General features: G+C 43.1%; 1 protein-coding gene across 3 annotated transcripts in view; it reads left to right on the forward strand.

Annotated features, from left to right (window-relative positions):
* RASIP1 (Ras interacting protein 1) overlaps positions 1–16,747 on the forward strand; it is a 98,012-nt gene that overhangs the window by 23,139 nt on the left and 58,126 nt on the right. For 2 of the 3 annotated variants that reach the window (XM_040325633.1, XM_040325634.1), the window contains exons 3-4: positions 990–1,588; positions 14,910–15,286. In XM_040325633.1, the coding sequence (XP_040181567.1) occupies positions 990–1,588; positions 14,910–15,286 (976 nt within the window). The remainder of the gene's footprint in view (positions 1–989; positions 1,589–14,909; positions 15,287–16,747) is intronic. The other variant, XM_040325635.1, reaches the window with a different exon arrangement.

Genomic DNA, 16,747 nt, shown 5'->3' on the forward strand with positions numbered 1-16,747 from the left:
CTCTAAGGAAGGGGTGCTCAACCTTTTGAAGAGCGAGGAGCACTTAAGTGATTTGGTAACCAATAGCGGGCCATAATAAAATTTAAATGGTTCAGAATTTCAACCTTTTTTAATTTTAAAAAGCATAATGAACATTTTCCTCCTGCACCTACTGAAGGCCGATGGGAGGAGGAGAAGCCAGCTTTCAGCATTTGCAGGAGGAAAATGGAGAGGATCAGTTCCTGTATAAGCCTCCCTCGATGTCTCTCTTGTCCATGTGTAAAACTGAATTTGACAGAAAGGACGCACAGGCCCCCTGGAGCATGGAGCAGGGTCCCCATTGTGACCCCCTGATGCTACACCAGTGGTGGTACAGGGGGGTCAGGTCTTAACTATGGGGTTTTACCACCCCCAAACTGCAAATGAGCCCTTAAGCCACATACACATGACCATTTTTCATGTCATGGGGAAAAACAACATTTTTCTCAACATGATTCTTGTCAATCCTGCCTTGCCTACACACGATCGTGAAAAAAAAATGCTTGAGCAAAGCGCGGTGACAACACGTACGATGGCACTATACAGGGGAAGTTGTCCATGCCTCACTGTGTCCATGCCTATACTGACGTTTAACATGGGAGTCCATGGGGTGCCCGGCTTTGAAAAATCGGTGCTCCCCAACAAATGTGTGTAGTTTCAGGTCCAGGGGACCTACGGCCGTTCCCGGGTCCCCAAAGTCTGGGAGATCAGGTACAAAAAGGTTACTCGAGTATAAGCCGAGGGGGCGTTTTCAGCACAAAAAAACGTGCTGAAAAACTCGGCTTATACTTGAGTATATACGGTATTTAGAAAATAAAAAACAAACCTTTACAACCCCTTTAATTGGTTTCTAGTTCACTGATCAATGTATTTTGTAATCTATGATCAACATAAGAACATAACAATAATCCAAATGTTTTACTTTGTTTGCATGTATATATGTATACTTACACTTTTATGGTCATTACCAGGTCCACCTCTTCAGACACAGGCAGCCGCAGCAGTGAGCCCGTTGAGCTACGCCAACCAAACAAGAACAAAAACAATCGACACAAACGCCTGTCTAACCTCTTCCACCGCAGCACAATACTTGTGACCGGCAGCATCAGTGCTGGCAGTTCGACTGGGCGCTGGGCTAGTGAGAAGAAGTTGTCAGAAATCATTGATTCAGTACCAGAAGACCTGGTAGAGCTTTCTAGCCAGAAGAATCTGCCTGGCATTCTTAAGATATTTGGTGATGATATTTCGTCTGGTACCAACTACAAGAGTGTTCTGGCCACTCCACGGTCCACAGCACGGGAGCTGGTAAAGGAAGCTCTGGAGAGGTATGCTGTAGCGGATGCAGATGCAGAAGCATTTGTCCTTTGTGATGTAGTGGGACGTTTTGTGGGTTACGATGGAGAATGGAAGATGGAGTATCTACGCATAGTGGGGGACAATGAACGGCCTCTGGTCTTACAAGAAATGTGGAAGCCTAAAGCTGGTTTCTCTCGGCGGTTTGAAATTAGGCGCAAAGAAGAAGTGGAGAAGATGACTGTAGCAGAAGATAATGAGACAGCAGGTGGGCATGGTGTGTAAAACCAAATTGGTGTATTATTTATTCTGATTTTATTTGTTTTGTTAATTTGTATGATTTTTGTAAATATATACCATGTGGGGGAGATTTACTAAAACTGGATACATGTAGAATCTGAAATGTGGGTTTGTAATCTTGCAAGTTCAAAACCCGCATTTCAGTATGAGTTGGGGGGCGATTTAAAAGACTTCTGTGTGAGTTCCTGCACAGATGTCTATTGAAATTGCCCCAAAGTCGCCAAAAGAAGGAACTATATTTAGAAAATCGGTGCTGTGAGACAAAGTCGGAGTCGCGCTGATTAGGACAGTGCCGTTGCCTGCAATAGGCTGCGATTTGGCATTTCAAATTGCACTGATGTGAACGGGGGCTTATTGTCAAAGCATAATTGAACAAGCTGAAGTTAGAAGCTGATTGGTCACTATGCAGAGCTGCACCAGATTCTGTGTCTGCCAGTTTTAGCAAATGTACCCCTGCCCATTTGTATATATATTATTACAGGATTTGCCTTGTTTACATAGGCATCTCCCTGTTCTGGAGCTCCGTGACACGATCGCGGGATACCAGCGGACATCGAGTCCGCGGGCACGGTCACGCCGTGCCATTCTGCCAACTTATATCTACAGGAGGCAGTCGACAAGAGGTTAAATAGTGAGGTCGTTAAGAAGCCAGTTTCTGCATTGAATGCCACCAAAGACTTTATTGTCTGTTTCCTGAAATCTGTACTGCTGTTAAATGAAACAATGTCCGTTCAAAGGAGGAATTCCTTTTGTTGGTTATAACTTTTTTTACAAACAGAAGGCAGTGGTACACGAGTCCATTGGGAATGAGTAAAGGTTGCACAAGGTAATGATATAAGGGAAGAGCAACATTTACAGACAGCAACACGCAGCTCAATGAAGATCTGGCACCAGTTCCATTCCATACTTTCCACCTGTAAAAGAGAAGTACAGTATGGCTGAAGGTTTTTTGGCCACACTTTTTTGTGGGTCACAGGAGTGCACCTACTTTTGCTCTCCTGTGACCCAGAATCAGCCAACAGCAGGCTAAAGCCCGCTGTCGGCTGATGTCACAGAGCCTTTTCAGGCTCTGGAAGAATCCAACCTCTTCAGGCTCCACTAACAACTGTGCCCTCTCCCTCTCCTGCCTGGCCCTCCTGTGAGCACTGGAGGGGCAAGGCAGAAAGCAGTAACTTGCAGTCACTGCTTTCCACTCCAAGAAGACTGAGAACTGAGCGATCTGCAGTAAATTCTCAGGCTTGGAGCTGCAGCTCTGTGTTGACTATGGATGTTTGTTTTATTTAATAACCCCAAACTTCTCCTTTCAACTTCGGCTTCACTAAGCAGTTCTTCTTAGAATGTAAGAGTAATGCCCCGTACACACAATCGGAATTTCCCATGGAAAAAGTCAGATGGACTTTTTCCATCGTTTTTTCCTATCGTGTGTAGCCCCATCTGAGTTTTTTAATCGGAAATTCCGATGAATTCCATCAGACTTTACATATAGAACATGTTCTATATTTTTCCGATGGAATCCGTCGGAATTCCGATGTGATTTGGCCGGGCAAAAGCGGCATTACACTATCTTTAATAGAGAAAAGTGCAGTTTTCCAAGACCAGACAGAAAATAAAGGAAGACTGCTAGGGTGCTTTCCACAATATCCTGGGAGGACGGCTAACTTTTGGTTTGAGAGGCAAACTCAAGCAAAAGGCTTTTTCAATGCAAGAAAAAAATTCTGTCGACTAAAAATCACCACCTATAGCTTGTCACAGTAATTGGTTTAGCTCATTAATAATAAACAATATCATGAAATAATGTGTAAATGAACAACAAATAAACATGACAAAAATATGGTTTTTCACATCCCATAGTGTCCTTAGATTTTCCCTATTGAAAATCATGAAAGATTTTTCCAGCCAATAGACGAGATGACACTTTTTTTGGGACCATTGACATTTATACAACGAACAGAGCTAAAAATAGCCACTGATTACTGTATAAATGTCACTGGCAGGGAAGAGGTTAACACTAGGGGGCGATCAAGGGGTTAAGTGTTCCCTAGAAAGGTGTTTCTAACTGTATGGGGGCTGGGCTGACTGGAGGAGGAGAGAGATCGCTGTTCCTAATCACTAGGAACAGACAATCTCTCTCTCCTCCCCTGACAGAATGGGGATCTGTTTTTTTACACCAGGGATCCTCAAACTATGGCCCTCCAGCTGTAGCAGAACTACACGTCCCATGAGGCATTGTAAAACTCGGACATTCACAGACATGACGGCGATTCGCGCAGGGGGGCCAACCTGCCACAGTACAACTGCCACAGGGGCGGTCAGTAACTTGCCATATCTGAGCTGCAAAAAATTGCAATAATAAACAAGGGGCAGATAGCTTTATAAAGCCCAGCAGCTGCAGGTTACAATTTTATTAAGGTCTGACTGAAGGGAATATCTCTACTTAGAGCCACTTAGGCCCGGATTCTCGTACGAGTTACGCTGGCGTATCTCCAGATACGCTATCGTAACTCTGAGTCCGAGCCGTCGTATCAATGCGCGTGATTCTTAGAATCAGTTACGCATAGATTTGTATTAGATCCGACCGGCGTAAGTCTCTTACGCCGTTGGATCTTAACTGCATATTTACGCTATCCGCTAGGGGCGTGTACGCTGATTTACGCCTAGAAATATGTAAATCAGCTAGATACGTGAATTCACGAACGTACGCCCGGCCGACGCAGTACAGATACGCCGTTTACGTTAGGCTTTTCCCGTCGTAAAGTTACCCCTGCTATATGAGGCGTACATGAGGCGTACCAATGTTAAGTATGGACGTCGTTCCCACGTTGAATTTTTAAAATTTTACGTCGTTTGCGTAAGTCGTTCGCGAATAGGGCTGGGCGTCATTTACGTTCACGTCGAAAGCATTGGCTTCTTGCGGGTTAATTTGGAGCATGCGCACTGGGATACTTTCACGGACGGCGCATGCTCCGTTCGTAAAAAGCGTCATTTACCTGGGGTCACATTAAATTTACATAACACACGCCCACATCTACCACATTTGAATTAGGCGGGCTTACGCCGGCCTATTTACGCTACGCCGCCGCAACTTTGGTTTGAGAATACGGCACTTGCCTGTCAAAGTTGCGGAGGCGTAACGTAAATAGGATACGTTACGCCCGCACAAAGATACGTGGTTCTACGTGAATCCGGGCCTTAGAGTCCAATATACATTCACCGGTCTCTTTATTAGGGCCACCTTCCTAGTACCGGCTTGGACCTCCTTTTGCCTTCAGAACTGCCTTAATTCTTTGTGGCATATATTCAACAAGGTGTTGGAAATATTCCTCAGAGATTTTGGTCCATATTGACATGATAGAATCATTTGTCGGCTGCACATCCATGATGCAAATCTCCCTTTCCACCACATCCCAAAGGTGATCTATTGGATGAGATCTGGTGACTGTGAAGGTCATTGGAGTACAGTGACTTAATTTTCATGTTCAAGAAACCAGTGGTGAGATGATTTGAGCTTTGTGACATGGTGCATTATCCTGCTGGAAGGAGCCATCAGAAGATGGGTATGCCGTAGTCCTAAAGGGATGGACATGGTCAGCAACAATACTCAGGTAGGCCTTGGCATTTAAACGATTCTCAATTGGTACTAAGGGGCCAAAGTGTGCCAAGAAAATATTGCCCACACTATTAAACCACCAGCCTGAACCGTGGATACAAGGCAGGATGGATCCATGCTTTCATGTTATTTTCTGAACCTACCATATGAATGTTGCAGCTGAAATTGAGACTCGTCTGACCAGACAATGATTTTCCAATCTTCTATTGTCCAATTTTGTTGATCCTGTGCAAATTGTAGCCTCAGTTTCCTGTTCTTGGCTGACAGGAGTGGCACCCGATGTGGTTTTCTGCTGCTGTAGCCCATCTGCTTTAAGGTTTGATGTGCTGCACATTCAGAGATGGTATTCTGCATACCTTGGTAGTAACGGGTGGTTATTTGAGTTACTGTAAGTGTGTGTGTGTGTGTGGGGGGGGGGGGGGGTACTAATGCACAAACCACAATAATAATAGATAATAAAAACTAACAAACAGAGTAGCAGCCAACATCAAAGGGTGTTCTCACATTTGTTTATTCATTTATTTGAGTTACTGATGCCCATTCTCCTCTGACATCAACAAGGCATTTGCCTCCACACAACTGCCGCTCACTGGATATATTCTCTTTTTTAGACAATTCTCTGTAAACCTAGAGATGGTTGTGCGTAAGAAGAATCCCTGTAGGTCACAAGCTTTTTAACCACTTGCTGACCAGCCACTATATATATATATATATATATATATATATATATATATATATATATATATATATATATATATATATATATGGCGGCAGGTCAGCTTGATTGCGTGCATGTGACACGGAACCCCTTACTCACTGGCCCAGATGGTAAATAGTTCTGCATGTGCTTGACAAAGATGCTGACTATTCCAATACGTGGTGATAAAATGAAGTGTTATTAAAAATATAGTCCGGTAACATTCTCTGCTTTATAAGATATATGCAAATATAATTCTGAAAGGATGAATAGATTATTTTTAGTGTAAATGATTTAGCTACAAAATTACAAATTTCTCAATCTGCTAAATTCCCCCATGGGAGCTCTAAATTTTTTCTCAGTGAGCTACTTAAGTGAAATTTGTTTGATTTACTACTCTGATCTACTCTTCATTTCTGAAAGGGCCTTCTGTATTTTTCAGAGTCAATAAGGCTGGATTCACACCTACTGTTTGTGTTTTGAACTTTGTGTTTTTGATTGAAATGAATGGTGAAGCATGAAAATGCATGTCGATGCATTGCCATGTGCTTTCAATGTATGTTACAATGTGTTGAACGTCAGAAGATGTCATAATGCACATCAACACATAGGGGCGTAAGTAGGACTGTAAAAGACCCGGGACACCCTAAGGAGAGAAATGGTAGATGTGGGTTATTAGTAGGAGGGGCTTAAGGGGATATGGTTTAATAAAACCTTAGCCATTCTGCTCTGAGTGAAAACTAAGCAATGCACACAGTACAGGTGTCAGCAGTATGTAAGGCACAGAGCATAGCACTCAGCAGTAAATTATGCCCATGGCTCACTAGTAAGTAATACACAGAGCGTAGAGCTCAGGAATAAGTAACGCACAGAGCGTAGAGCTCAGGAATAAGTAACGCACAGAGCGTAGAGCTCAGGAATAAGTAACGCACAGAGCGTAGAGCTCAGGAATAAGTAACGCACAGAGCGTAGAGCTCAGAAATAAGTAACGCACAGAGCGTAGAGCTCAGGATTAAGTAACACACAGAGTCCAGAGCTCAGGCGTAAGTAACGCACAGAGTTTAGGAGTAAGTAATGCACAAATTTCAGGGGTCAAGACTAAGACCCCATACACACTTGGATTTTCTGCAGATTTTTGTCTTCAGATTTACCAAAACCATGTAGTGTAAGGGCCTGCCTGATTGCATACAAATTGAAACTCTTAAGGTTTGACCTCATATTATATGGTTTTGGTAAATCTGAAGACAAAAATCTGCAGAAATTCTAATAGTGTGTATGGGGTCTAAGTAACATAAACCAAAAATAAACACATATGCCACAACCTTAATACCCACAAAATACTCATAATGTCTCTGCTACAATTGACAGTGTCACAGGCATGTATAAACCTCAGTGCAAAGGATAGATATTAGGGCTGTTACTGATTAAAATTTTCGTGTTCGATTAATCGTTTATTTTATTTTTTATTGATCGACTAATTTTGATTAATTATAACACACATACATTATTCGGATCTCCACCATATATAGTCCCCACTGTAATATCCAGAGACATCTCCCACCCTGTAATATCCACAGACATCTCCCCCCCCTGTAATATCCACAGACATCTCCCCCACTGTAATATCCATAGACATCTCCCCCCCCCCCTGTAATATCCACAGACATCTCCCCCCCTGTAATATCCACAGACATCTCCCCCCCCCCCCTGTAATATCCACAGACATCTCCCCCCCCTGTAATATCCACAGACCTCTCCCCCACTGTAATATCCACAGACCTCTCCCCCCCTGTAATATCCACAGACCTCTCCCCCACTGTAATATCCACAGACATCTCCCCCCACTGTAATATCCACAGACATCTCCCCCCACTGTAATATCCACAGACATCTCCCCCACTGTAATATCCACAGACATCTCCCCTCTGTAATATCCACAGACATCTCCCCCACTGTAATATCCACAGACATCTCCCCCACTGTAATATCCACAGACATCTCCCCCACTGTAATATCCACAGACATCTCCCCCACTGTAATATCCACAGACATCTCCCCCCCCTGTAATATCCACAGACATCTCCCCCCCCCCTGTAATATCCACAGACATCTCCCCCCCCCCTGTAATATCCACAGACATCTCCCCCACTGTAATATCCACAGACATCTCCCCCCCCTGTAATATCCACAGACATCTCCCCCCCCCCCTGTAATATCCACAGACATCCCCCCCCTGTAATATCCACAGACATCTCCCCCCCTGTAATATCCACAGACATCTCCCCCCACTGTAATATCCACAGACATCTCCCCCCACTGTAATATCCACAGACATCTCCCCCCACTGTAATATCCACAGACATCTCCCCCCACTGTAATATCCACAGACATCTCCCCCACTGTAATATCCACAGACATCTCCCCCCCCACTGTAATATCCACAGACATCTCCCCCCACTGTAATATCCACAGACATCTCCCCCACTGTAATATCCACAGACATCTCCCCCACTGTAATATCCATAGACATCTCCCCCCCCCCCCCCTGTAATATCCACAGACATCTCCCCCCCCCCTGTAATATCCACAGACATCTCCCCCCCCCCTGTAATATCCACAGACATCTCCCCCCCCCCCTGTAATATCCACAGACATCTCCCCCCCCTGTAATATCCACAGACATCTCCCCCCCTGTAATATCCACAGACATCTCCCCCACTGTAATATCCACAGACATCTCCCCCCCCTGTAATATCCACAGACATCTCCCCCCCCCTGTAATATCCACAGACATCTCCCCCCCCCTGTAATATCCACAGACATCTCCCCCCCCCCCTGTAATATCCACAGACATCTCCCCCCCCCTGTAATATCCACAGACATCTCCCCCCCCCTGTAATATCCACAGACATCTCCCCCACTGTAATATCCACAGACATCTCCCCCACTGTAATATCCACAGACATCTCCCCCCACTGTAATATCCACAGACATCTCCCCCCACTGTAATATCCACAGACATCTCCCCCCACTGTAATATCCACAGACATCTCCCCCTAACTGTAATATCCACAGACATCTCCCCCCTGTAATATCCACAGACATCTCCCCCACTGTAATATGGTCCACATCTCCCCCACTGTATAGGAAGATTAGTGCTTGCTTAGTCTTACCAGAGAAGCCGGCCGAACACAAGCAGTTGAGGCTGGGTAATGACATCAGCGCGCGCCGCTCTAGGCTCACCTAGGAAAACTTCAACCACCATCATCCTTGGATGACGGCTTGTAGTTTACAATTAACTACCAGAAGCATTGGTGAGTGCTCTAGGTAGTTCATTGACATTGTGTTGCTGCCTGCCCCTATGAGGTATGAGCAGACGGCTTACACAGGCAGTCTGCAGGAACCCTACATTTCATTGAGTGCAATGCTTTCCAAGCTCCTAATAATAAAACTAAATGCAAAAAGATGTGCATTTTATTCTTTTTGAAAATCTATCTATGAAATGTGGTCCTTAAATCCAGTCTAATAGAACTCCTATCTTGGAACTTATAGTATATAGCAATTAATTAAAAGAGGGCAGATATGTCCTGGTGGTAGGCCATTCCTTCTAAAGCCTTGTACACACAATCGGATTTTTCGTCGGGATAAACTCTACAGATTTTTCTTGTCTGTAGCTGTCTTGCATACACACTGGCATACCAAATTCCGACCACCAAGAACGCGGTGACGTACAACACTACGACGAGCCGATAAAAATTAAGTTCAATGCTTCCAAGCATGCGTCGACTTGATTCTGAGCATGCATGGTTTTTTCTCCATCGGAGTTCCCTGCAGGCGAACGGAATTTTGGAAATTCGAAAAAAAGAGAACATGTTCTCTTTCTAAATTCTGACGGAAAAAAGTCTGATGGAGCACACACGGTCGGAATATCCGATTAAAAAATTCCGTCTGACTTTTTCCATCGGAAATTCCGATCGTGTGTACAAGGCATCCGCATGTCAGTCCCGACTTCAGAGGCCATTTCAGAGACATACAGTATGTACGGGTTTCTGCACAGATGTCAATGTAAATCGCACCCGAAATCACCAAAAATAGTACAGAAACTACTTTTGGGGATCAGTGCAGCATGGAAAATCCTGGGGCGCAATGATTCGGACGCTGCCAATTTGTCAAGTTGCATGCCAAATTGCATCAGTGTGAACCGGGGCTTAAAGGTGGAGCAACACAGCAAAAGGCCCAGCACAGCTCAAATAGCAGCTGAAGACCTCTGGTGTCAATCTGCAGAAATACTAGCAAAATCTTGAAATCCAGAGTTAAAAGAATCAGGAATACAAGTAAAAACGTTCAGGGAGGACTAAATGCTGAAATAGTTTAGCAAAAAAAGCAGGTCTGTGAAAATTTGGTTTAAGTTGTGCAGTGTCTGCTAAGAGTGTACACTGTGCAATACAAACTATAGACGGATAGCCATAGATTCGTAGTTACCAACATTGAGAAATTGAGCAAACTGTAGGGGTCAGTGGGAGCAAAATCCAAAATCTCAAATTCCAAAAAGACTCAAATCACTGGCGTCAGTATTAGCACAGTTAAAGTGAAATCTGTGTTAAGGGGAGCAAAATGAACTTGAAATCACTGGTGTCAAAGGGCCTTGGCATGCAGCCCATACTGCCAATTTACAAGTGCCAAGTGTTGAGGATCTTTTGGGACAGCCTGCAGGACACAGACACAGCAGGACCAAAATCCCAGGACTGTCCCGCAGGAACCTGAACTCTCGGCAACGATGAACACCACTTGGTGAACCCAGTAGCTACAGTATTTGTAGATTATAGCAGTGATTATGGGAGGTGTCATTGCAGCAAAATAGGAAGAGAACATACGTCATTCTTCTACATGTTTGTAATTATCCAACTCCATTATCCATTTTTGTCTGAAGTCTTAGTCATAGCAAACTTTTTCAGCTGAATTGCTTCATACTAGCGTCACCTTCTTTATTGTAATGTATGGGAAGCAGGCTCTATAGAAATGAGTTACTCAGGAAATTACTCAGTAAAGTTATGTCTGTGAAATTCCTGCTTAATTCCTGATGTGCATAGGAGAATCCGCCAGGCAGCAGACAGTAAATGCCATGCCCATGATCTCAGATTGTACTTTACTTATGTCACTTCTTTTAATAAAAATGACAAATCATTTTAATAAAGCACATAGAAAGCAAAAAAAAAGAAAAAGATGATTGTCTTTCAATCTTGGCTGTGTTCTTTCTACATCATGGACTTGCTTGCATATCCTATTTATTTTTTTAGGACCACGACACGCCTAGAAGTCCTACTGTTACTGCAAAACTAAAAGGCTGGCCTATTTATACTCATGTCATTTTAGATCTTTTGTCAGTTTTCAAAAATAGTGTATAGTATATATAGTGTATAGTGTATAGTGTAATAGAGTGGTATACTGTATTATCTAGAAATGAGATGACAAAGAAGTCAAAAGTATTGTCAAGTGATACCTTTTAGTGGCTAACTAAAAATATTACAAATACAACCTTTCTTTAGAATAGTGGCGACTGGTGCTCCAAATTTTTGGGGGGCGCAAACAAACGAAAAAAAAAACATCAATTGCAGCCTCACTGTGCCCATCAAACGCAGCCACTGTGCCATTAATCGCAGCCACTGTGCCATTAATCGCAGCCACTGTGCCATTAATCGCAGCCACTGTGCCATCACACGCAGCCACTGTGCCATCACACGCAGCCACTGTGCCATTAAACGCAGCCACTGTGCCATCAATTGTCGCCACTGTGCCATCAATTGTCGCCACGGTGCCATCAATTGTCGCCACGGTGCCATCAAACGCAGCCACTGTGCCATTAATTATTGCCACTGTAACCATCAAACGCAGCCCCTGTGCCATCAAACGCAGCCCCTGTGCCATCAAACGCAGCCCCTGTGCCCATCAATTGTCGCCACTGTGCCCATCAATTGCCGCCAGTTTGCCCCATAAAATTCTGCCAGTTTGCCCAATTAGATGCCGCCGGATTGCCCTAAAATATCACCAGATTGACCCCCCCTCCCGGCACTTACTTTTCTCGGGTCAGCCATCCTCCCCCACGTTGGCTGATAGACACTTCCAAAACACACCCACCGCTGTTATTCAGATGGCCGGAGCTCGACAGGGGGCCGGCCACCTGAATAGTGGGCGGCAGCGGCGACAATACATAGATTCATGCAATGCATGAATCTATGTATTGTTGAGTGACGGTGCAGGAGAGAGTGGGCAGCGCTCTTGCACCCACTATGGACGCACTGCCACTGCTTTAGAATATTAAATATTGAGTGACAGAATAAATACAATAAGATGATAATAGATTAAATGTTTAAAAGTTAAACTATAAAATTGCCATTTTATAGTTTTTCTGCCTAAACATACCACTTGCATACAGGTTTCTCATGGCTTGAGGTCTGCTGGCATACGAATAATGCAGCATTCTTATACTAGTGTGGTTCAAAAGTGCTACCCTAAAAATAAGATGGCAAACTAAAAGCAAAAAATAAGTCTGTGCAGGGATGCTTTCTCACCCCCTTGCCAAGATTAGCTTTGTGATGAGACTGGGGAGCTGGGATAAAGTGATGTTGCCCGCAGCACAGCTTGCACGGCACATCATTGGCTGGATACCTCTTCTTCACGGATTGGATGAAGTTTGCAGGAGACGGCTTCCTCTCGAGCTAATATTATCCAATCCTGCAGCTGTATGTGGAACATCGGCACAGTGTGTGGGGATTGGGGAACATCAGTGGAATGTGTAGGAAGTTTGACAGCCAGGGGAGTGTTAGGAAGCCGATGGAAAGTAGGGCAGTCTTTATCAACGTTTTTTTTTTAGTCAAGACGTTTAGCGCGATTTCTTTCTTTTTACACTTTTGGTCACTGTTTGATGTTACACAGCAAGTCACAGCTTTACACCTTGCTTCATTAGCAACTTTCGCACACCTGTGGTCACACGGGTATTTGTGTATTTTATTAGCGCAATTTATTTCCCCCCTTTTTTTTCATTAATCTGAAAAAGGCAGCACGTCTGCAAAAGACAGCACATTTTTGTGCGGTACGGAAAAAATATATGTGATTTCACATTGCACCTAGTGTGCACAAGCCCTAAAATGTATTCTGCGAGTTTAGTCGTCTGTAGGTTGTAACCCCCTCCCCCTGGATCCCTCCTTTTAGCACAAATCCCCCCCTCCCCCCCCCCCTTCCTAGCACAACTCTCCACCATAACCCCCCTCCTAGCACGAACTTCCCTAAATCCCCCTCCTGGCACAACCCCCCTAAATCCCCCCTCCTAGCCCAATCCCCACATAATCCCCCCTCCTAGCCCAATGCCCACAAACTCCCCCCTCCTAGCCCAATGCCCACAAACTCCCCCCTCCTAGCCCAATGCCCACAAATTCCCCCCCCTAGCCCAAACCCAACAAAATCCCCCCTCCTAACTCAACCTCCCCACCTGCTCCCAAACCCCCCCCCCTTTTCCAAGCACAACATCTGGCCCTACAGAAGTGACAGCAGCAGGGAACAGAGAGCCAGGAAGAGGTGTGGGTTGTGCTCCCCCCCAGCTACTCTTCTTCCTCTGTTAGCTCCTGTGCTAAATGAGACAAAAACACTGTGAAGTTCTGTATACAAAAGAGGTAGAGAGCTCATCTAGAACCTCCCCCACTCTGCTCCTCCCTGTACTCTTGCCGGCAAGTCCTTTGCAATAGATGATGACATCATCAGTTGGTAGGACATGGTCAGGCGGCCATCTCAACTTTCTGTTTTACCAGTAAAGTACAGAGAGGTGCAGTGGGGGAGGTGTGGGCTGAGATCTCTGCCTCATTTGTACCCAGGACTTTACAGTGCTCATCAGCCTTATGTACCAGCAGCTGTGGCTGCGCCCTTGGAGGCAGTGCACCCTAGGCGGCTGCCTAGATTGCTAACTGGTAGCACCGGCCCTGGCAGCAGTAAAATGCTGGAGGTGTGAATATCAGTAGGTCAGTGGAGGGTGAAGATTTACAACATATACTACATAAATACTGTCTCTTCAATGTAACCCATGCATACCTTTTGTTATGTGATAACTGTTTTTAGTAATGAAAGATTGTATACATGGTATATAGTAAAAAAAAAGATATAGAACACCAATTTATAAAAAATTAAAATGAATTTTATAAAAAATTTAAAATGAATTTTATAAAAAATTTAAAATGAATTTTATAAAAAATTTTAAATGAATTTTATAAAAAAAATTAAATTAATTTTATAAAAAATTTAAAATTTAATTTTATAAGAAAATAAAATTAATTTTTATAAAAATCACCTAAAGTAAAACTGGTTCTAAACTATAAGCCACAGCATGACCGATACATATTAATTGTACTGTATATCTCAACACATACAGTATGTACTATAAATACACACATATCAATATACACACTAGTGAAAATCTGTATTTCATTTGATGAGAGATAAATATCCTCAAGTATTATTGCTTTCTTCTGAAGAAGCGTACTCTGTTCCAGCAAAATGTGCCAGAAAATCTCTATTCAGAATGAAAAAGTAATCTCTATACATCACCTTATGAAATGGAAGTCTGTACAGCTTTCATAGAATATTGATGTATTCATTATGTAACAGAAAAACGGATCTCTCCTGATGGTGATAAACAGCACAAATGCATATATAAGATTGATGATTTTAATCTATCTAAAATAAAATTCTATTTTTTTTTATTTATTTTTTAGAACTAAAGGACTTTTTATCTATGGCCTATTTTGTATACTGATGATACCACTAAAGTCCGATTTTCATGATATGAAAATTGCTTTTCAAAGTAATTACTAATTACCTAAAACTTGCTAGAACTACCAGTTCCATCTTTTAGTTAGGAAGAGGACTAATGATGGGCTAGGTATGTCTTTAATGAAAGTTGTTATAATATGACCAATATTCATATTTCTCTGTCATTTCTACTCCCAGGAATCAATGCTCAAGCTCGTAGACTACAGAAGAGTCGCTCCCGGGCAGCTTCTGGTGGAAATGCCCCACTAAGAGAGAGAGACGAGAGCATCTCCTTGCGTCGCAGCATAAGCGACATCAACTTAAACAGCAAGAAGCGAAGGGATCGGAAGAGCATAAAGAGCATGGTAACCAGTGACTCCGATGCTGGGCAAGATGGAGATCCAAATCAAAAAGACGGAATGCAGAATTCAGCTGAAAGGAATAGCAATGTTCATGGTACAGATGACCCTACAGACCAACCTGATTTGGACTTTGAACGTTTTACTCAATATTTGATTCAGCCCCCATCAGAGCATCCATACTTTCTTCTACTGCAAGGCTACAATATAGATGTGGTGAGAACTTATTTTTTCTTTTCTACAAGTGGACAAGTTGCAGCCTAATGTTTTCAATGGCACCCATTTAGATCAGTGCAACCTAAAGTCACAGTGACTTTGAAAATGTACCTGCACTATTTTAATGCAACTTTTGATACAACTTAGTGCCAGAGAGTGTAAAGTCGCATCAAAGCTGTGCATCAAAGTCACACTGGAAATCGTGCAACTTTGGAGTTGCACAAGTGTGAATGGAGCCTTAGGACAGCCTTTCTCAACAAGGGCTTTTTCCGAGGTTGCTAAGGTGTCTTTGACCAAGGAGCATTTTTTTGCTTCTCAGATAAGCTCCTATTGACACCAATATTCTTTTTGGCTATCGGTAAGAGGGGGAATTGCTCATACTGACTACAAATGTAAGGAGTAGTCCACTCACTGACCATCCAACTAATATACAGTGAGGTATGGATATAGTAATTATTAGCTGGGGTCCCTGAGACCAGAAAGTTATTTCAAGGGTTCCTCCATGTTTATAAGATTGAGAAAAGCTTAGTTTAAGTGTCTATAAACCCACATGATAAAAAAAACTATCAATAAATGGTGTATTACATGCTGTTCATACTCAGTCACAGGATTCATTTTTTGTATTCTGCAAAAAAAAAAAACTGGTTTATCCTGCTGTTCTCTATTTTCTGTCCTAACCCCAATTCAGCTAGGGATTTTGCAGTGCAGCGTTGGCAGCTCTGCACATGCTAGTTTCTATGTTGAGCATTTCCTCTTTACCACATTTGAGCAACCCAAATAGAGTCACACATGTAAGCATATACATACCAGCCCACTCCCTCCCTCCTTCTTCATGCTTACTAACCCGTTAAACACAATGGAGTGGTATATTACATTTAGATTGATGGAGGCTTCACCTCCTTCTTATTCTAAGACACAGGCTGGAGGGGCATGACACAGCCTGTGACTGTCAGAAGTCCACCCACACCATGTTATTGCCAAAAACGAAAAAAGATTTGATTTCAAATATATATTTAAATGACAATTTAAAGCAGATTATTGATAGTAAATCCTTATTTTTACTCTGTATTCCAAAGGCTGTTTTTTTTGGACACGTGACCAGCAGCAGAGGACTAGAAGCTCCTCCTGCTTATGTCTCCCTGCAGACAGGCTGGGTCATGTGACAGCTGTCTATCCATTAGGAAAAAGGTACTTACAGTAGATGTGTGTTTTTTTTTTTTAATAAAATAATTACAGTACCATCGTCCATATACAGAAATAGAAGGGACAATGTAAATTAAACAGTGTGTGTTTCGTATCACTTTAAGGTAACTGATGAAAACCGTTATAAGTACTTTATTCACTGGATAATTATACTGGCGCAGTGGTTAGGAAATATTTTAACCGTGCGCAAACTGCTTCAGCTCATGTATATTTTAGGAACATCTTGCTTGAACAATCTCCTTCAGGACATCAACCCGA

Source organism: Rana temporaria, chromosome 10 (assembly GCF_905171775.1).
Source record: "Rana temporaria chromosome 10, aRanTem1.1, whole genome shotgun sequence".
Classification (NCBI taxonomy): domain Eukaryota; kingdom Metazoa; phylum Chordata; class Amphibia; order Anura; family Ranidae; genus Rana; species Rana temporaria.